This window comes from Bison bison, unplaced genomic scaffold, assembly GCF_000754665.1.
Source record: "Bison bison bison isolate TAMUID 2011002044 unplaced genomic scaffold, Bison_UMD1.0 scf7180017864213, whole genome shotgun sequence".
Classification (NCBI taxonomy): Eukaryota; Metazoa; Chordata; class Mammalia; order Artiodactyla; family Bovidae; genus Bison; species Bison bison.
Genome location: NW_011494785.1, coordinates 12,073,995 through 12,092,077, shown reverse-complemented (window position 1 = coordinate 12,092,077; position 18,083 = coordinate 12,073,995). Strand labels below are relative to the sequence as shown.

Here is an 18,083-nt window from a genome sequence, read left to right as displayed (position 1 = left end):
TTAAAAAAACATTTCTTAAATGTAGCCATAACATGTCATGGCTGTTTGCCCAAATCAGCAGTTACAAATGTATGTATATTGTGTATTCCAGCACTACATAAATATTACCTGTAGTGTAGGTATCCTTCCACTATGACAGATAGGATAGGGGGCTTTTACCTTGCCAAAAGAGCTGTGCTGATTGTAATTTGAGAGGGCCATGCTGCAGATCCTAAGCACTGCTTCCTTGCCCTCCATCCCTCCCAAAAAAACTGTCAGATATAGAGAATGAACTCCCAGTTAGATGGGAGTTCCGTGGAAAGGAGACAGGGATGGTTCCCCAAGGGTACTGCTGAGGTTAGTAATGCTTAGAAAGAAGCAACAAGCTAGAGAATGAATATATTGGGGAGTACAAGATGAAATACACTGCTGTTTAAATTATAGGCAGGAATGTTTGCAAGGACATAGTCAAAAGTAAATGGATATACTTAAATATATTTGAATACAGAAAAACAAATGCTCCACAGATAGGTAAAGCAAGAAAAAGAGACCGAGAAAGAGTCAGAGATTAGCTGGACTAAAAAAGTATCTTGAGAGAATTCAAGACCAGATTATAAACTAGCCCAGTCCATCTTATTTTCTAAATCTCAGGAACAGTTTTCTTTTAATTAAAGTAACAGGTTCCAGGAAATAAATGTTTTGTAAAATTTACATAAGAGCATAATTAAATAGGAAGAAGAGTGCATGTCTAAAAATAATCTGTTAAGAGTCATTGTGTTGGAGAATAAGGACTGCATGATAGAATTTCTGATCATGTTTGAAAAGGGTTCCTGAACATCACAAACTCCAGTTGCATTTTGCTCTGGTAAAAAAGGATGGATGAGCATGCTCATGAAAGTGGCTCCTGTGTCATAGTAGACCCCAGAGAATTAGAATAACATCTCAAAAAGCTCCAGTGAAATCCATTTAGAATACTGAGAATGGAATTCAATTTGTGAATCCTCTTTTCATTTTCCAGAGTTCCCCATACATTGGGAAGAGAAACCAGTGAGACTGGTAAACTGTTTCAGTACCTCTTTAATAACTTTCTGAATTTACACAATAGTATGACAGATTACTGTGGATGTAAGATATGCAATGGTTCTTTATTCTCTCCGCCGTCATTAAGGCAAGGGCAGAAGTAGGGGTAAAGTTTCTCCATGAACACGCTGCTGAAGGTGTAAATGTGGGTCATAGTTTTAGCATTGTAGAAGGACACTTGTCCACCCTCGTAATCTAGATATATGCCCACCTTGTTGAGGTTGTTAGTCAGTTTCAGACTGCAAGAAGGAAAATCCAGAGCCTTTAGATCGGTTTGGTTCCTTAGTCTTAAAAGCCAGAATCCTTGCTCAGGAGTTAGAGGACAGCTGCCCTTTCGAAGGATGGATTCTCTGACAACTCCAACTGTCCATTTTGTCTTCTTTGCTACTTCCACTTCCCAGTACCACTTTCCAGATGTGAAGCCTTTTGAGCCCAGCACAGCCACACTTGAGTCAAACCTCTCTGGATCATCAGGCATTAGCTGCTTAATGTCACCATGCCACACACTGGTTCGGTTTTTGGAGAGCACTAGATTTGGGTGAGCAGTTTTAGGGTCCAGAGTTAATGGAGATAGGCCTAGTAAGAAAATAAGAGAAAGCAGGGCATGGGGGAAAAGGGATGAATGCAAGTTCCCATGGACAGTATTTATGTGCTTTATCTCCCCATGCCATATATGCTTAGATGAGCAGGTAATAACTTATATACTCTCTCTCTATATATATATATATATTGTTTTGATATCCATGTGGCTACATTCTAGACATTTTTTATATTTGTGGTAAAAAATCAGACTTTACTCTGAAGCAATTTATACTCTAATAAGAAATGCTGAAAGGATAAAGATTTAGTAAGTGTGCCCAAAAAAGATCTCTAAGGCAATAAGTATTTTAGTTTGATGTAACATGTATGAGGTGTTTGGGTAAACAATGGCAAAAACAGAATGGGTTAAAAACAGTAGCTTGCATGATAGAGAAGATAAGGGCTTGCCTGTTAGGAGCAGATGAGACTGAACTAACTGATACAGAATTTAGAGGACAGTGGTGGTAAGTTTGCATTTGGTTTAATAGACACTGGAACTTTTGAGGTCTGGAATGGTTAATGCCACTGATGATCTGACTGTGACTCCCAAACTGTGTAATTGCCAGTCTGGGACAGGATGGTAGAGAAATTAAGAGTAAGCTCTTAGAAACTGTCATAGAAATCTGAAAGTAATTTTAGCTCAATCAATTTAGTTAAAAAACTGGGCTTGCACTTTGTAATTTTTTTAACTCCATTTTTTTCAAATAACGTTTATATTCTACAAACATTAGTTTTTAAAACTGGTCCTTCATCACAGGTAATTTGACAAGTGGTTTAGACAGATCAATGGACAGCAGTATAAAAAAGGAATTTCTAAATGAAGAGAGGTTGGAAGCATATTAGCAAGAAGGTGACACAAATTCTAAATGTGAGATAATTGAGCCTTGGCACAAAATTTGATAAAGGAAACACAAAAACTATTCAAATCATGGACAAAGATACAAATATGCATTTGTATTTGTAACACATTTATTGTTAGTGGATTTATTTATCCTCCGAAGCAAGAACAATCCAGCCTATCTCTCTCTTCTCAGAAAAGCTTGAGTCTTTTGCATCATCCCAGAGACTTTTTCTTTCTAACAAAGAGACTTTGAAGAATCCTGAAGATTTTCCATGTAGGCCAAATCTTCTCACTATCACAGATCGATCCTCATTCATGTAGGGTTGTTATTTTTTAGGATGTGAGGACTATAATTTCTTTGAAGGTATCGTAAAGAATTCCTGCTAACCTTTTTAGAACCCCCGTCTGCTCTCATCAACCAAGCCTCTGACATCTCCAGCTTAGCTCAGCCTGCCCTCGCTTTGAGGATTCCTAGGAGTCAGCTTTGCATCCCAGCTTTTCTTCTTATGCCATAGTCAGTCCAACAGTAAGTTCTGTCAGCTCCACCTTCAGAATATATTCTGAGCCTACTCAGAATGTATAGACATAACTTCCACAAATACCAGTGTCCTGAAACTACTGCAGTAGCTTTTTAATTGCTCTGTTTCCACTCTTGCCTGTCTGCAGCCTATTCTGCCAAGAAGAAGAATGAGATCATCTAGTTCTCCTACTCAAAATACTCTTATGCTTCCTGTCATCCAAGGTAAAATCCAGAGTCCTTACCGAAGAGACAAGGCCTGCATGATTTACCCACTTCTCTGACCTCATCTCCAACCGCTTACCACCTCCCTCCCCCCATTCAGTTTGGTCCAACCACCCTCGCCTTTTGGCTATTCTTTGAACATACTAAGTTCATTCCTACTACAGGGACTTTACACTTTCTATTTCTGTCCCTGGACACTATTTCACCACATTGTTTACTCCTTAACATCATTCAGACCTTTATTCGTGCAAGTGCAATAGAATGTTATTGATAGAATCTAGCTAGGTATAGAAGTATTTACTGTAAAATTCTTTAAACTTTTCAGTATGTTTAGAAATGTCTACAATAAAACACAGGGAGACCCTGCTCAAAGAGATTTTCTCTGGGCATTCTATCTAAAGTAGCATGTTCATCCATCTATCATGGTTTATACTCTTATCCTGCTTTCTTTTCTCTCATAAATAATTATTTGTTGAGTATATCATGCTTTGTTTTCTTCACAGTAGTTATCAGTATGTGAAATTACTTGATTGTCTCTTCCACTAGAGTGTAATCTCTGGAAAGGCAGGGACTTTGTTTTGTTTCCTCATCTATCTTCAAAATTTGAAACTGTTCCTAGGTATTCAAGTAACTATTTGTTAAACAATTAAATGAACTGCAATTAGAGTTCCATATGAATCTTTGACACCAACTAATTTCACCACGCTTTGTATTCCTGTTATCCTTCGCATAAATACCCAGATTGTAGATCTCTCTAATGATTTAATGTCTACTGTACCTTAATCCTCATTATTCTGTTCTTTACTTCCTCTGCCTTCACCCATCCTCCATCTGTTCCCACCCAACCATTTCCACTCTGCCCTTTGGATCTACCTTCCCATTTAACTCTCATACATCTTCAGTTTACAGAATTCCCTTATCACCTCCTTAATTTAACATAATCCAGACTGATTCTTCCAAAAAAAAAAGAAGCTAACTGAATAACAGCTTCCAGAAGTTCAAGAGACTGTTCATTTTCTAAATTCAGATGCTGGAGATCAGGTAGCCACCACCACCACTTCCAGACCTGTGCTCTATTCCTCAATCTCATGTTAAAAAATCATTCTTCATTTGAGGCTCCTGTCATTCCTTTTCACATTTCCCTCTGTCTGTATTTAATGCTATCATCTACAAACTTTTCCTGGTTATACCCCCTGCATTTTGGGTTGGCCTTACCTTCCTACATCAAATCTAGCCCATCATTTCAAGGGATTTTACTGTCTTTTGGATATAGCTGCCCTTCTCTTCTTGCATGTGTTTGACTTTACTGCTAATGACTTTTGACTCCTTTACATTTAAGGTGCCCATATCAATGACTATATTCTGGAACTTGTCGTCATCAGGAACTGTTCATTCTCTAAAATCTTCAATTTAGGTATGCCATACTCTTTTACTTTTTGAGCTTTCTCACTCCCATCTCTTCCTACAACCATGACTTGACTTCATTAACATCTCTAGTCTCCTATTTCTCTTCATTATCCTAATCTCTTTGCTTCCTGGCTTAAAATTCTTCCCTAAACAGTTTAGCATAGATAGCTTCGTTGCCAATAACCTCAACACTTTTGTCCTCTTATGTTTCTGTTTCTGCAGCATCTGCCATGCAACTCTCCAACCTTGGATCTATTCAGCTATTCAAATTCACATCCTAATTCCTCACCATTGCAGGATGAAAATCACAAAATCATGCATACAGATACTTCTACAAATTCATTATTTCTACTCTATGCTTGGCCATCAGCACTGCCCCAAACTCTTATATTTCCCAAATCAAAGCCTCTCTACTTCCTCACAACAGCAATTTCAAACCTTCAACTCCTCCTCAAATCCCTGTTCCACCACTTCGTCCTTACTTCCAGGCAGAAGGTTTCATCTCCTCTTTCACAGAGAAACTACAGTACATTTTATAAATGAATAGATGAATGAAGAGATGAATCCCTCAATTCTTCCTACTCCCACTGCAAACCCTGTCTTACAAAATTATTTGCTTCTACCGTCTTTATCTCCTCTCTAGTTTTGGAGAAAGCTAAGTAAAGTCAGTACCTCTCTTTTCTGTAGCTCTCACTCTTCCCAACATTCACCAATTATTCCCTTTCTTATACTATTGATTTCTGCCCTTCTACAGGCTGCTTCCCTTCAGTATGTTTTTAGAAGTCCTCTTTTGTCTTTGCTTCCACATATACATCTTCCCTTCTTATTGAAACTTCTCAAATGAGTGATCTATTCACTTCATTACTGCCTCATTCCAAATTGTTCCTGAACCCTATACAATATATAATAATTTATACTCATTCCACTCTTTTGAAATCGCCCCTATCAAAGCCACCAATTTTTACAAGCATCTCTCTTCCAGTTATTTTCTAAATTTATCTTTGCATTTGGTATGAGTGACCATTCCCTTCTCCTTGACACTCTCTTTGCTTTAGATTCCATGGGGACTTTATTTCCTGTTTTTTCTCTTATTTCTCTGGCCAGATAATTCCTCAGTCCCTTCTGAGGCTTAATTGACCTTCATCTGTTGTTATTCTCTATAACACGCTCTCTCTTTGACTGTATGTTCTCATTCTCCTTAGGCAATCTCATTTATATCAATAGCTCAGCTACCCTCACTCAATATTATTTGTTCCAGCTCTGGCCTCTTTCCTAAGCTCCAGTTAGAATAATTATCCATTTGAATATATACATTTAATTGTTCTGTAGGTCAACACAACATGGCCAAAATTGAACTCATCAGCCCCCTCCAAAATCTGCATCCCCTGTATTTCCATCCTTGACATCACCTTTCTCTATGCCTTACCGCTAATTACTGTCCTGTATATTTCAGCTCTCAGAATTCTGTCTCTGGAATCTATTCTTTATGTTCCATTACCATGCCTCTGGCTTACATCTTAATAATTTTTCACCTAGAAGGTTGCGGCAGACTCTAACTTGGTCTTTGAGACTCTCCTGGGGAGCGGAAACTATGTCTTTTATTTCTGTATCCTTGGAGCCCAACTTAATGCTCGGCATGTAGTATGCCCTCTCTGAGTATGTCAAATGAAGGAGTGAATTTTGGTGATATTTTATTGATACACACAAAACTAAAGAAAATATATTAAAATATTTTAAGATAAAAACAGTTCCCTGCACTGAAATACATGAATGGCCATATTGTCCATGGTTGCTTTTTCACTACAGTGGTATAGTTAAGTAGTTTTGACAAGACCAAACAACCCCCAAAACCTAAAATATTTACTGTCTAACTCTTTACAGAAAAAGTATGAGCCCCTGTCTTAAAGCAACAGCCTCATTTATAAGGCAGGAAAGAAGAAAATAAGAATCTGCAGGATAAGAATAAGCAAAGGCCTAGAAATAAGAAGTATAAAGTATATTTTACCAAGGTTTGACCATAGTTACATTATTATTAAAATAGCCATATATTAAATAAATCCCATTTGATTTTCTTAAATGTAAAATTATACCAAAAGTAAGGAAAAAGTCAGTTTGTGCTTTAAATGATGCTAGAAGTGAAGTTTGGGGGCAAAGAGTACAAGAAGAAAAATACTGTGATCCTGAGAGAGCTAAAATTTTCAGGGTGGAGTAACAGAGGAGGAAGCTGCACAGAGACATCAAAACATCTACAAAGGGATTCCCTCAAGGATGTGACTGAGTATTGCCACATGACTACAGTGAAATTCATTAAATCTAGACAGTGAATCTCCAGAAAGCAGAGCTCACACAAGACTGGGAACAGTTTTCAATCCTGCCAGTCAGGAAAAATGTTATAATATGTGGAACATCAGACAGAGTACTCAGAAGGGTAATATCTTAGAAAATTGGCAGAGTTAGCCCAAGATTAAAGGCTTCTATTGAAACACACTAACAAAGCTTAAAGGCTCAACAAAGCTTAAAGTGTCAAAAGGAGCAAAGTTATTTCAAATAACTTCACTAAATGCCAAAGTTAAATCAATAGAGCTTAAAGGATTACAACAAAGTTAGCAAATAGCAATGTAAAACTGATCGTGTTTGACAGCCAGAAGAGACAAATTACATAACTATCCATTCCTTAAGTGTGAGCTGCACAAAGTAAATTGCTTTCCAAAGTATGGAAAAGAGAAGGGAAATAACTTACACTACCTCAGCCAGGTGATTAAAGCCAACATCAACAGTCATAGACTATGCTGACAGAATGTATGCTTGATATGATGAAAATGACACTTTAACTCCATGGTCTCCCTCGCAGTAACTCACAACCCTAGCATTATTGTGAGAAAAACATCAGACAAATTGCACTAACGTGGCATCCTACAACATACAGAACCAGCAGTCCTCAAAACTGTCAAAATCATCAAAAAACAAGGAAAGCCTGAGAAATTGTCACAGCCAAGAAGAGCTTAAAACTCAGTGTAATGTTGCACCTTCAATGGGATCATGGAATGGGAAAATGACATTAAGTAAAAACTAAGGAAATTCACTCCGGGAGTTGGTGATGGATGGGGTGCCTGGCGTGGGTCGCAAAGAGTCAGACACAACTGAGCGACTGAACTGAACTGAAGGAAATTCAAATGAACTATTGATTTTAGCTACTAGTAATGTATTTGTAATGGTTCATTAATTGTAAATAACGTATCACACTAAATATAAGATAATATAAACTAGGGATGAGGTATATGAAAACTCTCTACTATATTTTCAATTCTTCTATAAATCTAAAAGTATTCTAAAAAATAAAGTTTATTAAGGAGAAAAAAATACATCAGCCGTGCAAAGCAGCAGGAAAATATAACCCACAGTCAGGAGAAAACTCACACAATAAAAACATGTTAGAAATTACAACAGTGGTGGTTATTAGCAGACAAAGACATTAAAACAGATATTATAAATATCTCTCATTAGCCTGAGAATGTAGATGAACAATAAACATGGTAAAGAGAGAAACTGATGATATAAAAAGATGCAACTTTTTGAAGAAATGTAACTGAAATGAAAAACATTCTAAACAGGATTAACAGAAGATTAGACAGTGCAGATGAAAAGATGAGAGAACTTGAATAGCAATAGCAACTATTCAAAATGAAACACAGAAAAAAGGCTTAAAAAGTGCTGAGCATCAATGAGAAGTGAGACAATTTTAGGTGGTCTAATGTGATTGAAGGCAGGAGAAGAGGGTGACGGAAGATGAGATGGTTGGATGGCATCACCGAGGCAGTGGACTTGGGCAAACTCCAGGAGATAAGTGAGGGGCAGGGAAGCCTGGTGTGCTGCAGCCCATGGGGTTGCAAAGAGTCGGACACAACTTGGTGACTGAACAACAACATGTGTAAAATTGGAGTTCCAGAAGTAGAGAAGAAAAGATGGAGGTACAAAACCTAAAAAAAATAATAGCCAACATTTTTCCAAACTTGATGAAAATTATAAACCCATGGATCTGAGAAAACACACCAAGACCTGCATAGTCAACTTGGTGGAAAAAAAGTGACAAAAAACTAAATCTTACAAGTAACCCATGAGAAAAAAAAGATAGTACATACAGAGAAATGATATAAAAGTGATAACAGACATCTCATCAGAAACTATGCAGGTGAGAAAACAATGGAGTGGCTTTTCTGAAGTAGTAGAGTCTATCAACCCACAATTCTATATGAGGAAAAGTATTTTTTTTAAATAAGGTAAAATAAAACTGTGGTGGTATCCAAACATTGTCATGGTAAAACTCAACATGTAGTAAAAGATTTAAAAGATGACATAAAAATGGAGACTGATATTAAGAGAAACAAAAGGAGTCTTCTAGACCAGCATGGATATTACTCCATGCTGGATGAACCAGAGGCAGGAAAAAAAAAAAAAAAAAAGCTGAAGGCAAAGTGCAAGAAAGGAAAGTGGGAAAGCAAAGCAAAAGCGGTAAAGGCAACGAAGGGTTTAGCCTGGTAGACCCTTAAAAAAACTCGAAAAATACCACATGGGATAGATCCAACGTATCCACTGGTTTCAGCGTCCATCAAATGAAAACTTTATTTCCATGTTTTAACTTGGCTTTTTTTCAATTTAAATCCAGCATAACTTCTCAAATTTGTTTTGGGAGCTTGAACAAAATATTTTCTTTGATGAATTTAAAACAATCAGAAAGATAGACATTATCAAACTTTGGCAAGGATTTGGAGAAACTGGGACTCTCATCCATTGGAGGTGGGAATTAAAATGAATCCACCATTTAAGGGGAAAAATTGTGATAGTTTCTTATAGTTAAGCATATACTTAACATACAACCCAGCAATCCCATCATTAGATATTTACCCTGAAGAAATTAAAGCATGGACTTCCCTGGTGGTTCAGTGGTTAAGAATCCACCTGCCAATTCAGGGGACACAGGTTCAATCCCTGGTCCAGGAAGATTCCACATGCTGTGGAACAACTAAGCCTGTGCACTGCAACTACTGAGCCCAGGTGCTGCAACTGCTGAAGCCCATGTGCCCTAGAGCCCATGCTCTGCGACAAGAGAAGCCCAAGCTCTGCAACGAAGAGTAGCCCCTGCTCACCAAAGCTAGAGGAAGCCCAGGTGCAGCAACAAAGACCCAGCGCAGCCAATAAATCAGTTAAATAAAAATAAATTTTTAAAAAAGAAAGCAAAAAGATTTATAAACAAATATTCAGTCAGGTTTCTTCATACTAGCCATAAACTAGAAACTATCCAAATGTCCATCAATTGGTGAATGAATATACAAATTGTGATGTATCCATAAAATACAGTGATTGATACATGCAACAACATAGGTGAATCTCAAAAAGCATTTTGCTAAATGAAAAAAGCCAAACAGAAAAAACTACATAATATATGTATGAGATTTTAGAAAAGACAAAGTGAAATAAAGTAGATCTGTGATTATGAGCAACTGAGGATAGAAGAAAAAGATTGACCACAAAGGGTTATGCAGGAACTTTTGGGGATGACAGAAATTTTCTATATCTTGATTTTGGGGATGTTTACATAAGTGTGTACATTTGTCAGACTCATCAAATTGTACATTAAAATTAACAAATTTTCTTCTATGTTAATTATACCTCAGTAAAGCTGATTTTTTTCATTGTCAGCTACCTGGAAACATTAGCAGGGGTAGATGTGTGATTTTCATTAAATCAGTAATTACAAATAATAATGAGTCTATAAAAAACTTTATTTAGATCTCTATTTCTGTAACTTTTTATTTGGAACTTTATTTTATGTTCTTGAAATGTTGTTTGTGTTCTTTTGTCCTGTCCTGTCCATTTTTTTTTTTTTTTTTTTTTTTAGTATCTGCAGGATGACAAAAACTTAGTTACAGCTATTGAAACAATTGGTTTTCTTTTGAAGCACTTAAGATCTGTAAACAATCTCCTAAGATGATATACTCTATGTTATGAACATTAACCACAAGAGGAACTGTACTCATACATATGATGAATATGTATAGTAACTTCTACCTTCAGAGCAGAGATGCCTCAGAGACTTATATAACTGTTTTAGAAAAATATTAAAATATTGGTTGTTACATTTGATAGAACAGTCAAGCAATATCATAGGCTGAGAAGTTAGTTCTGACACCAGACTCCATTCACAAGTATAAGATCCTGCATTCTTAGATAACAGTAAGAGAAGAAATTCAGTCATACCAACTAGCCTTTTGGCTAAACTTCATGCCTCCCTCCTTCTAGACTCAAACATACTGTTAGGGCCACAGAAGAGGTCCTGAGAATGAAACATTAAATTGGGACCCCCAAGAACCAATGGCTCCTACCCACTGTTACCTGGAGAGAGGGTGGACTGCATGTCTCTCCACATCGTATACTGGATGGGCCCTTTGAACACGCCTGGGCTCAGCTTTCTGGAGACAAGCTTCTTGGGCGTCAGCATTCTCATTCCTTGCTCCAAGCTGCAGGGGACGTAAATTGTTTATTCTTAGACATCCTCCAGGGACTGAAGGCAGGCTATTAATACCACAAGGAGACATTTACCTGTCCAAGAGAGGTGTGATGTCCTAGAAGAGGAAAGGAGAAATGGAAAGGTTAGATGCGTGTTCATCAGCTCCAGAAATTTGTTTGGTGTTACTGGCCACCACCAAAATTTGATGGTCAAAACTGCAGTCCTATGCAGATGGCCCCCATCCCATTGCCACCAACTCCTCTCATCCTCCAAATGCCTTTTTTCTGATCTTCATCCTTCGTCTATCCCACGATAAACTGGCTTACTTTCCTCTGATTTTCTAGAGTTTCTTTTTACAGGAAACAAGAAAAAAATTAAGGTTAAGCTGTTTTTACCTATACTGCCACATAGTCTCAGGAGAACAACACAATAGATATTCCCACCCCAAGGCCACTTTCTTTACTATGGCTAAATTAAGCTTCTGAGTCCTAAGGTAGTAACCAATGCCACTTTAGTGGTGAAGCGTCAGGTAGCAAAGATTGGCAAACAGCTTTTCAAACAGGTCAATTTATGATTACTGAGAGCCAGTAAAAGATACAGTTTAGGTGGCAACATTCTTATTTTTGAGAAATAAAGCTTCAGAGTTCTTTATGGGGAAATATTAAAACAGATTTCTTTTAATGGCATCTTACTATCTTCTTTACTAGGCGTGTGAAAACTTTGAATTGAGTATAAGGCAAAAGGAACCTTCTGCTTTTCTCCCAGGGAATCTTAAAATCACTACAGCAGATTTTTTTCCCCTCCTGGAAGGGAAAATCTGCTTGTACATTCTTTCCAACCCTCTCTTCCCCCCTCTGTTGTACCCATTGTCATGTTGGTATGGAGTCTCACTTTGAGAAAGTCGAAGGGGTTCTGCTGCTCCATCCGTGCCTGGATGCTCACCAACATCTCCTTGGCTAGGAGACACTGTTCCTGAATGTGGCTCAGATTCAGCTCCATCTCCTCATTCAAGGCTTTCCCCTCTTCTCGGAGCTCACTTAAAAGGTCCTTTTCTTTGCTGTGCAGGAACTGATGCAGCTTTAGAAACTCCAGGGAGATGTGTTGCTGCAGATGTAGCTTGTTTTCCTGGAAACCTCCATGATCATCACCATGGTAATTACTGAGACTAGCATTTAGGGATGGGGGCCCACACCACCAGCACTCACACAACTTGGGAAATACCATAACAGGAAAACGCATACAAATACTGCATATCAACATTCAACTGTACTAAAAGGAGGCTTTTGGAAAACGTGTTCTGTCTTTCCCAGCTAGTTTAATAGTCAGGGTTGAAATAGTCAAAAGTCATCTCTAGGTTGCTGTTGCAAAACTGAGGTGGTAACCAATGCCATCTTAAATAAGACTGTGGGGTTAATCAAACTTTGTAAAATGAACAATAATACCCTTTTATCCAGAAGTACAAACCAGTATCTACCAAGTGATGCTGTTAGACTGGGTCCATAGGAGGCTGGAAGAACTGCCCTTTTTTAAGAAATCAGAACTGGAGGAGGCACCACAGTACAAAAAGAGCCAGAGATGGGCAATGTCTGAAGCACTTGAAATTGGTAACTGTTACACTGGGACCTCTCTTCCTCGTGGGTAAGCCATCTGACATCCTGGCTTCTCAGTTCCTCATCATCATTTCTAGTGATTTTTACCTTTATCTACTCATTCTTTTAGTCACATTGAGGGTTTTATCTTCCCCAGCAATTGTACCATCCCCAGAATTACTTTTTATGTTCACTTACCCAGGTTCCACTGTTGCAACTGTTATTGGATTTCATAGAATCCTCCTATTCATTGACCCCTCCATTTCTGTTCATCAACTTCTCTGCCTTCATGTCCCCTCTTATCCAGCTTATAGTCTATGGTCAATCACTGTAATTGTACTCTTTAAAATAGTCTTAACTCTCACTGTCCTCTAGGTCAGACGTTTGCATTTTTCCTTTTACCTATTTCACCATATTTCTCAGTCTCATTTGTTAGTTGTGTCTCTAACCAAGCTTTGAATATTAAATTACTTGATATTCTGTCCTGGGCTCTTTCCCTTTCTCATTCTACACTCTCATTCTCGGTAAAAGCCTCTGCTCTCACAACTTTGAAGTGTAGTCTATACACTGACTTCTTATTTTCAGCCTAGACCAACTTCTCAACTCCAGATTCGTATATCCAACTGTCTATTTGCTATCACCACTCACCTCTCACATCTAATCAGTCACCACATGCAGGTAGTTTTTATTTACAAAGCATATGCTAAAGCTATTTATTTCTTTCAGTCTCTACTGCCATTTTAGTCCAAGCCATCATCGTTCTCTGGGATCACCACAGTAGTCTTCTTCTAACCATTATCCTTGTCATTGCCTTTCTCCAGTCCACATTCCACACAGCCACCAGACTGATGCTTTCAAAATGAGATGAGACCATGTCCTGTTTAAACCTTTTAATGACTTCTCAATTATGCACAGAATAAAATTCAAAATTCATAACATTATCTACAAGGGCCTACATGATTGGGCCTTATCTGCCTTTTCGGTCTCATCTTGCCTACCAAGATCCATCTTAATTGGCCTTCTTTCTGTTTAACATAGTAAGTAGCTTCCTGTCTCAAGAACTTTTCTATAATGCTCTTTCCTCTTCATAGAACATTCTCCAGGCCATTTCCTTCATATTCCCCTCACCCAGTTCACTTGGCTAAAGATAACACTTATCCTTTCAATTCTCAATTTTTAATAAGAAATTTTTAATTTCAATTTTTAGTAAGTGACTTCTTCCATCTAGATTAGGCTCTCCATTTATATACTTTAATATACTGTATATTTATAATCATTTATAGTAATTATCACAGTGATGTTTTATTATTGGTGGGATTATTTAATTAACATCTGTCTCCCACCATAGTTGGAATACAATATCTAGCATAATGCTGCACCACTCAAATATTTGTTGAATGAATGAGTGTTGACTGTAATAGCTGAACTAAGAACTCTTACAACAGGAACACGATTCTCTTAAGACATCTTTATTTCCATCTATCCTTCTTTCCCTCATTATATTTATTTCTTCTTCCAGATGTCAAATGCCAGAGAAGACTCTCCTCTATAGGGTAATTAATGAAGAAACAGAACTCCCAAATTATTCCCCCAGCCTAGGAACTGATTTGCCAAGTCCCTAACCATTAATGTTGTCCTAGAGGTCCTGTGAAGTTGAAAGTATAAGCAGTAGTTTTATTTAGTTTGGAAAAAGCTAAGAAGGATTAGATCAGAGAGAAAAGCCAGCAATCTAAGAGACCTTGGTTCAGAGAGGCCTGGTTTTAAGCCCAAAGGAAAGAAAGGTATTTCTTTGAACATAGCAATCTTTAGTGGATTTTTTAAAAATAAATTCCTTATTTTGCCATAGATAATAGGAAAGATCAGACAGATCACAGCCCCATAGCAATCACCTAGTGACTGCACCATGAAAAGGATCAGCTTATCTAGGGGAAAGGTCAGTCTGCTCTCTCTGTTGATCAGCTATTGGGAACCTACTCCACTGCCGTATTTCTTTCCACTCTACAGTGTCTGTTTTCTACTTCTATAGCCTGGTGCCATTTAGCATTTTGTTGTATATGTAAAGGTACCTTTCCACCCACATAGCTGAAGTTACAGGGAGGGTACAATTCCAGTTCTGTCTCATGGTCCCTCTGCCCTGCTCCTCACCTTGTGAGCAGCAATAGCATCCTTCTGCATATTCTTCAGGGACTGAAGCTCCTTCAGGGTTGCCTCCAGTTGACCCTGATGAATGGTAAGCTCCTCCTGGGGATACCATAAAGAATTAACCCATGCTAACTGAGAGATAAAGGGCCATGAAGAACATCTACCCCAAAGCCCCAGGGTGTCAGGGGGAAAGAAAGCAAGCTCCTGCTACAAAAGTCTCCTTTTCCCTTGTATCATAATTCCTGTCTCTTCCAAAAATTGTGAAGAAAATTACAAACTGCAGAGAAACTAAGTTTTATCTTCTTATTAGCTAGCTACAGGGCTTTGAGGAAGATAACAGAACTCTGTACATTTTCTAATATATTTACACTGTTCTTGCTATCTCTACTTTTACTTACATTGTTCTCACAACACTCGTTTCTTCCTTCTGTCCATCCAAATTCAAATAATTGCCCCCCTTTCAAGCTTTCTTTCACCATGCCTCCCCTGACTATTTCAGTTTTCTCTAATCTCTGAAATTCTAAACATTTGTGAATTACAAATGTGACAAAAATTTAGCTCTCAACAGTAGACTGTCTTATATTCCTTCTGTTGTTTTGTTCACTTTAAACTTGACTAAATTTCAAGACTTTTATAACAAAAGCAATATTTTACAAGTCCATGTTCTGTACAGTGTCTAGTAGAATGCTGTCAAGGCAAGGTTTAGGTAAATGTTTGATTTATTGAGGAAGTAGGCCAGAGCTCCCTTACTGCTTCCCTATGATTGACAACTACAGAGAAAGAACTTTGCAAGATACATTGTATTTTTTGAGCCCTCTGAGCTTTCTAATAATCACATGAATGAAGGTGTGGTATTGAAAGAAGTCCAACAAACGATTTTTCCCAGCCTTCCTAAGGAATTGCTCAAGACTGTTCAAGACCCAGGGCTCACCCACCGTGAAGAAATGGACAGCATCAGAGATCTGCAGGAATTCTTTAGACTGCCCCACAGACAATCGAGCGTCTTTGCATTGAAAGCATATTAGTCTCCCATCTGGCTTACTGAACAGTTTCAGGTTCTCTCCATGCTCTGGGCACCGTGGATGGCCCTTGAGCAGGGGTAGCTTCTTAATCTTCTCTACCAGTTTCTCCAGTACAAGATTAAATGTACAGTTACTGTATTGACATAACATCTTACACTCAGGACAGAATGTTTCATTTGCTTGCTGCTTCCAAAAGTTTTGGATACAAGATTGGCAGAAGTTGTGGCCACAGCTTAGCATTAGTGCATCACGAAACCAGTCATTACACAATGGGCAGTGTAATTCCGTAGTAATATCTTGAATCTGCACTTTGGAGGATATTTGGGTGATCACATCATTCACTTCAGCGTAGCTGTCTGAATCAGTTTTGGAGGAGAGGTTGGAAGATACCTTTGAAAAAGAACAGCTAAAATGAGTTTCTCTTTCTTGTTGCCCATTTCAGCATTTCAGAGTAGTGGGCTCTGTTCCTAAAGGAGCTGAGAATTGGTGCAGCCAGAGTAAAAGCACTATCATCGCTTCTTTGAAAGTGATCAGTAAATTCAGTGTTCTCTAACATCAGAGTTTATTCTACTCCCAACATTATTAAACTTTAATAGAGAACCAAGGCAGAAGATGAAAGAGTACCCAATCAAAGAAATGTATTTCATTGTATATCACTTCTTCCACTCACTTTCTCCTTGTATCAGTTGAAAGTTTTACTTTAAACATTTGTTCTATTAGTTATTACCTTTCATTTTGTTTTCTAGAAGTCATGTGCAAAGAATTGGAAGATCAGATTCCTCAGTCAATGGCATAATATCATCAATTATAATATCATCCAGGCCCTTCACCCTTCCCTTTTAAAAAACATGTTCCAGAAATAACATTTATACAGAAAATGTAGAATCATAAAGGTACAGATCAATGACTTTTCACAAAATGAACATATCTGTGTAATCATAACCCTGATCAAGAAACAAAACATTTTCAGGATAACCAACAAGGTCCTACTGTATAGCCCAGGGAACTCTGCTCAAAGTTATGTGGCAGTCTGGATGGAAGTGGGGAGATTGGGGGAGAATGGATACATGTATATGACTGAGAGTCCCTTCACTGTCCACCTGAAGCTGTCACAATGCTAATTGGCTATACTTCAATATAAAATTAAAAGTTTATTTGAAAAAAGAATATAGTTGAAAACAGCATTAAAAAAAGAAAAACATTTTCAGCATCCCGGAAGTTCCCCCCCCATATGCCTGCTTCAAGTCACTATCCCTCATTAAGACTGACCCCCATCCTGACTTCCAACACAATATATTAGTTTTACCTGTTTTTAATTTTATATAAATGCAAATATATACTCTTTTGTTGCTGACCTCCTTTGTCAACATTATATTTGTGAGATTTATTCATATTCTATATAATTTTGGTCCATTCATCCTCATTGCTGTATAATATCCAGTGTGTAAATATGCCATAATTTATTTCTCTGTTCTACTGTTGATAGACTTTTTGAGTAGTTACCAGTGTGGAGCTATTATAAATAGTGTTGCTAGGAACATTCCTGCTCATGTTCTTTGGTGAATATATATTATATACAGACATATGTAGGAGATATTGTGGGTTGGCTTCCAGGCGACCACAATAAAATGAATATCAGAGTAAAGTGAAACACATGAAATTTTTGGTTTCCCAGTGCATATGGAAGTTATTACTGTAATCTATTACATGTGCAATAGCATGATGACTAAAAAGTACGTATCTTAATTAAAAATACTTTTTTGTTAAAATATGCTAACCATCATTTGAGCCTTCAACAAGTGGAGTCTTTTTGCTAGTGGAGAGTCTTGCCTCTGTGTTGATGGCTGCTGACTTCTCAGGGTGATGGTTGCTGAAGGCTGGGGTGGCTGTGGAGGTTTCTTCGAATAAGTAGTGAAGTTTGGTGCATTGATTGACTCTTCCTTTCACAAATGATTTCTCTTTAGCATGTGGCACTGTTTGATAGCATTATACCCACACTACAGCTTCTTTCAAAATTGGAGTCAGTCCTCTCAAACCTTGCCTCTACTCTATCACTAATTTTATGTCATAGTCTAAATCCTTTGTTGTAATTTCAACACTCTTCATGGTATCTTCACCTGGAGTAGATTTTATCTCGAGAAACCACGTTTTTCCCTCATCCATAACAAGCAACTTCTCCTCTATTAAAGTTTTTTTT

The 18,083-nt window shown here is 37.7% G+C and overlaps 1 protein-coding gene across 1 annotated transcript in view; it reads right to left on the bottom strand.

Moving 5' to 3' along the window:
* Positions 1 to 1,093: 1,093 nt before the first annotated feature.
* The window catches only part of TRIM69 (tripartite motif containing 69), an 18,655-nt gene continuing 1,665 nt past the window's right edge, over positions 1,094 to 18,083 (bottom strand). Inside the window, exons 2-7 of the mRNA XM_010845244.1 lie at positions 15,800 to 16,276; positions 14,868 to 14,963; positions 12,025 to 12,258; positions 11,226 to 11,248; positions 11,019 to 11,143; positions 1,094 to 1,635 (exon numbers count right to left, since the gene is read on the bottom strand). Coding sequence (XP_010843546.1) covers positions 1,094 to 1,635; positions 11,019 to 11,143; positions 11,226 to 11,248; positions 12,025 to 12,258; positions 14,868 to 14,963; positions 15,800 to 16,276 — 1,497 coding nt within the window. The remainder of the gene's footprint in view (positions 1,636 to 11,018; positions 11,144 to 11,225; positions 11,249 to 12,024; positions 12,259 to 14,867; positions 14,964 to 15,799; positions 16,277 to 18,083) is intronic.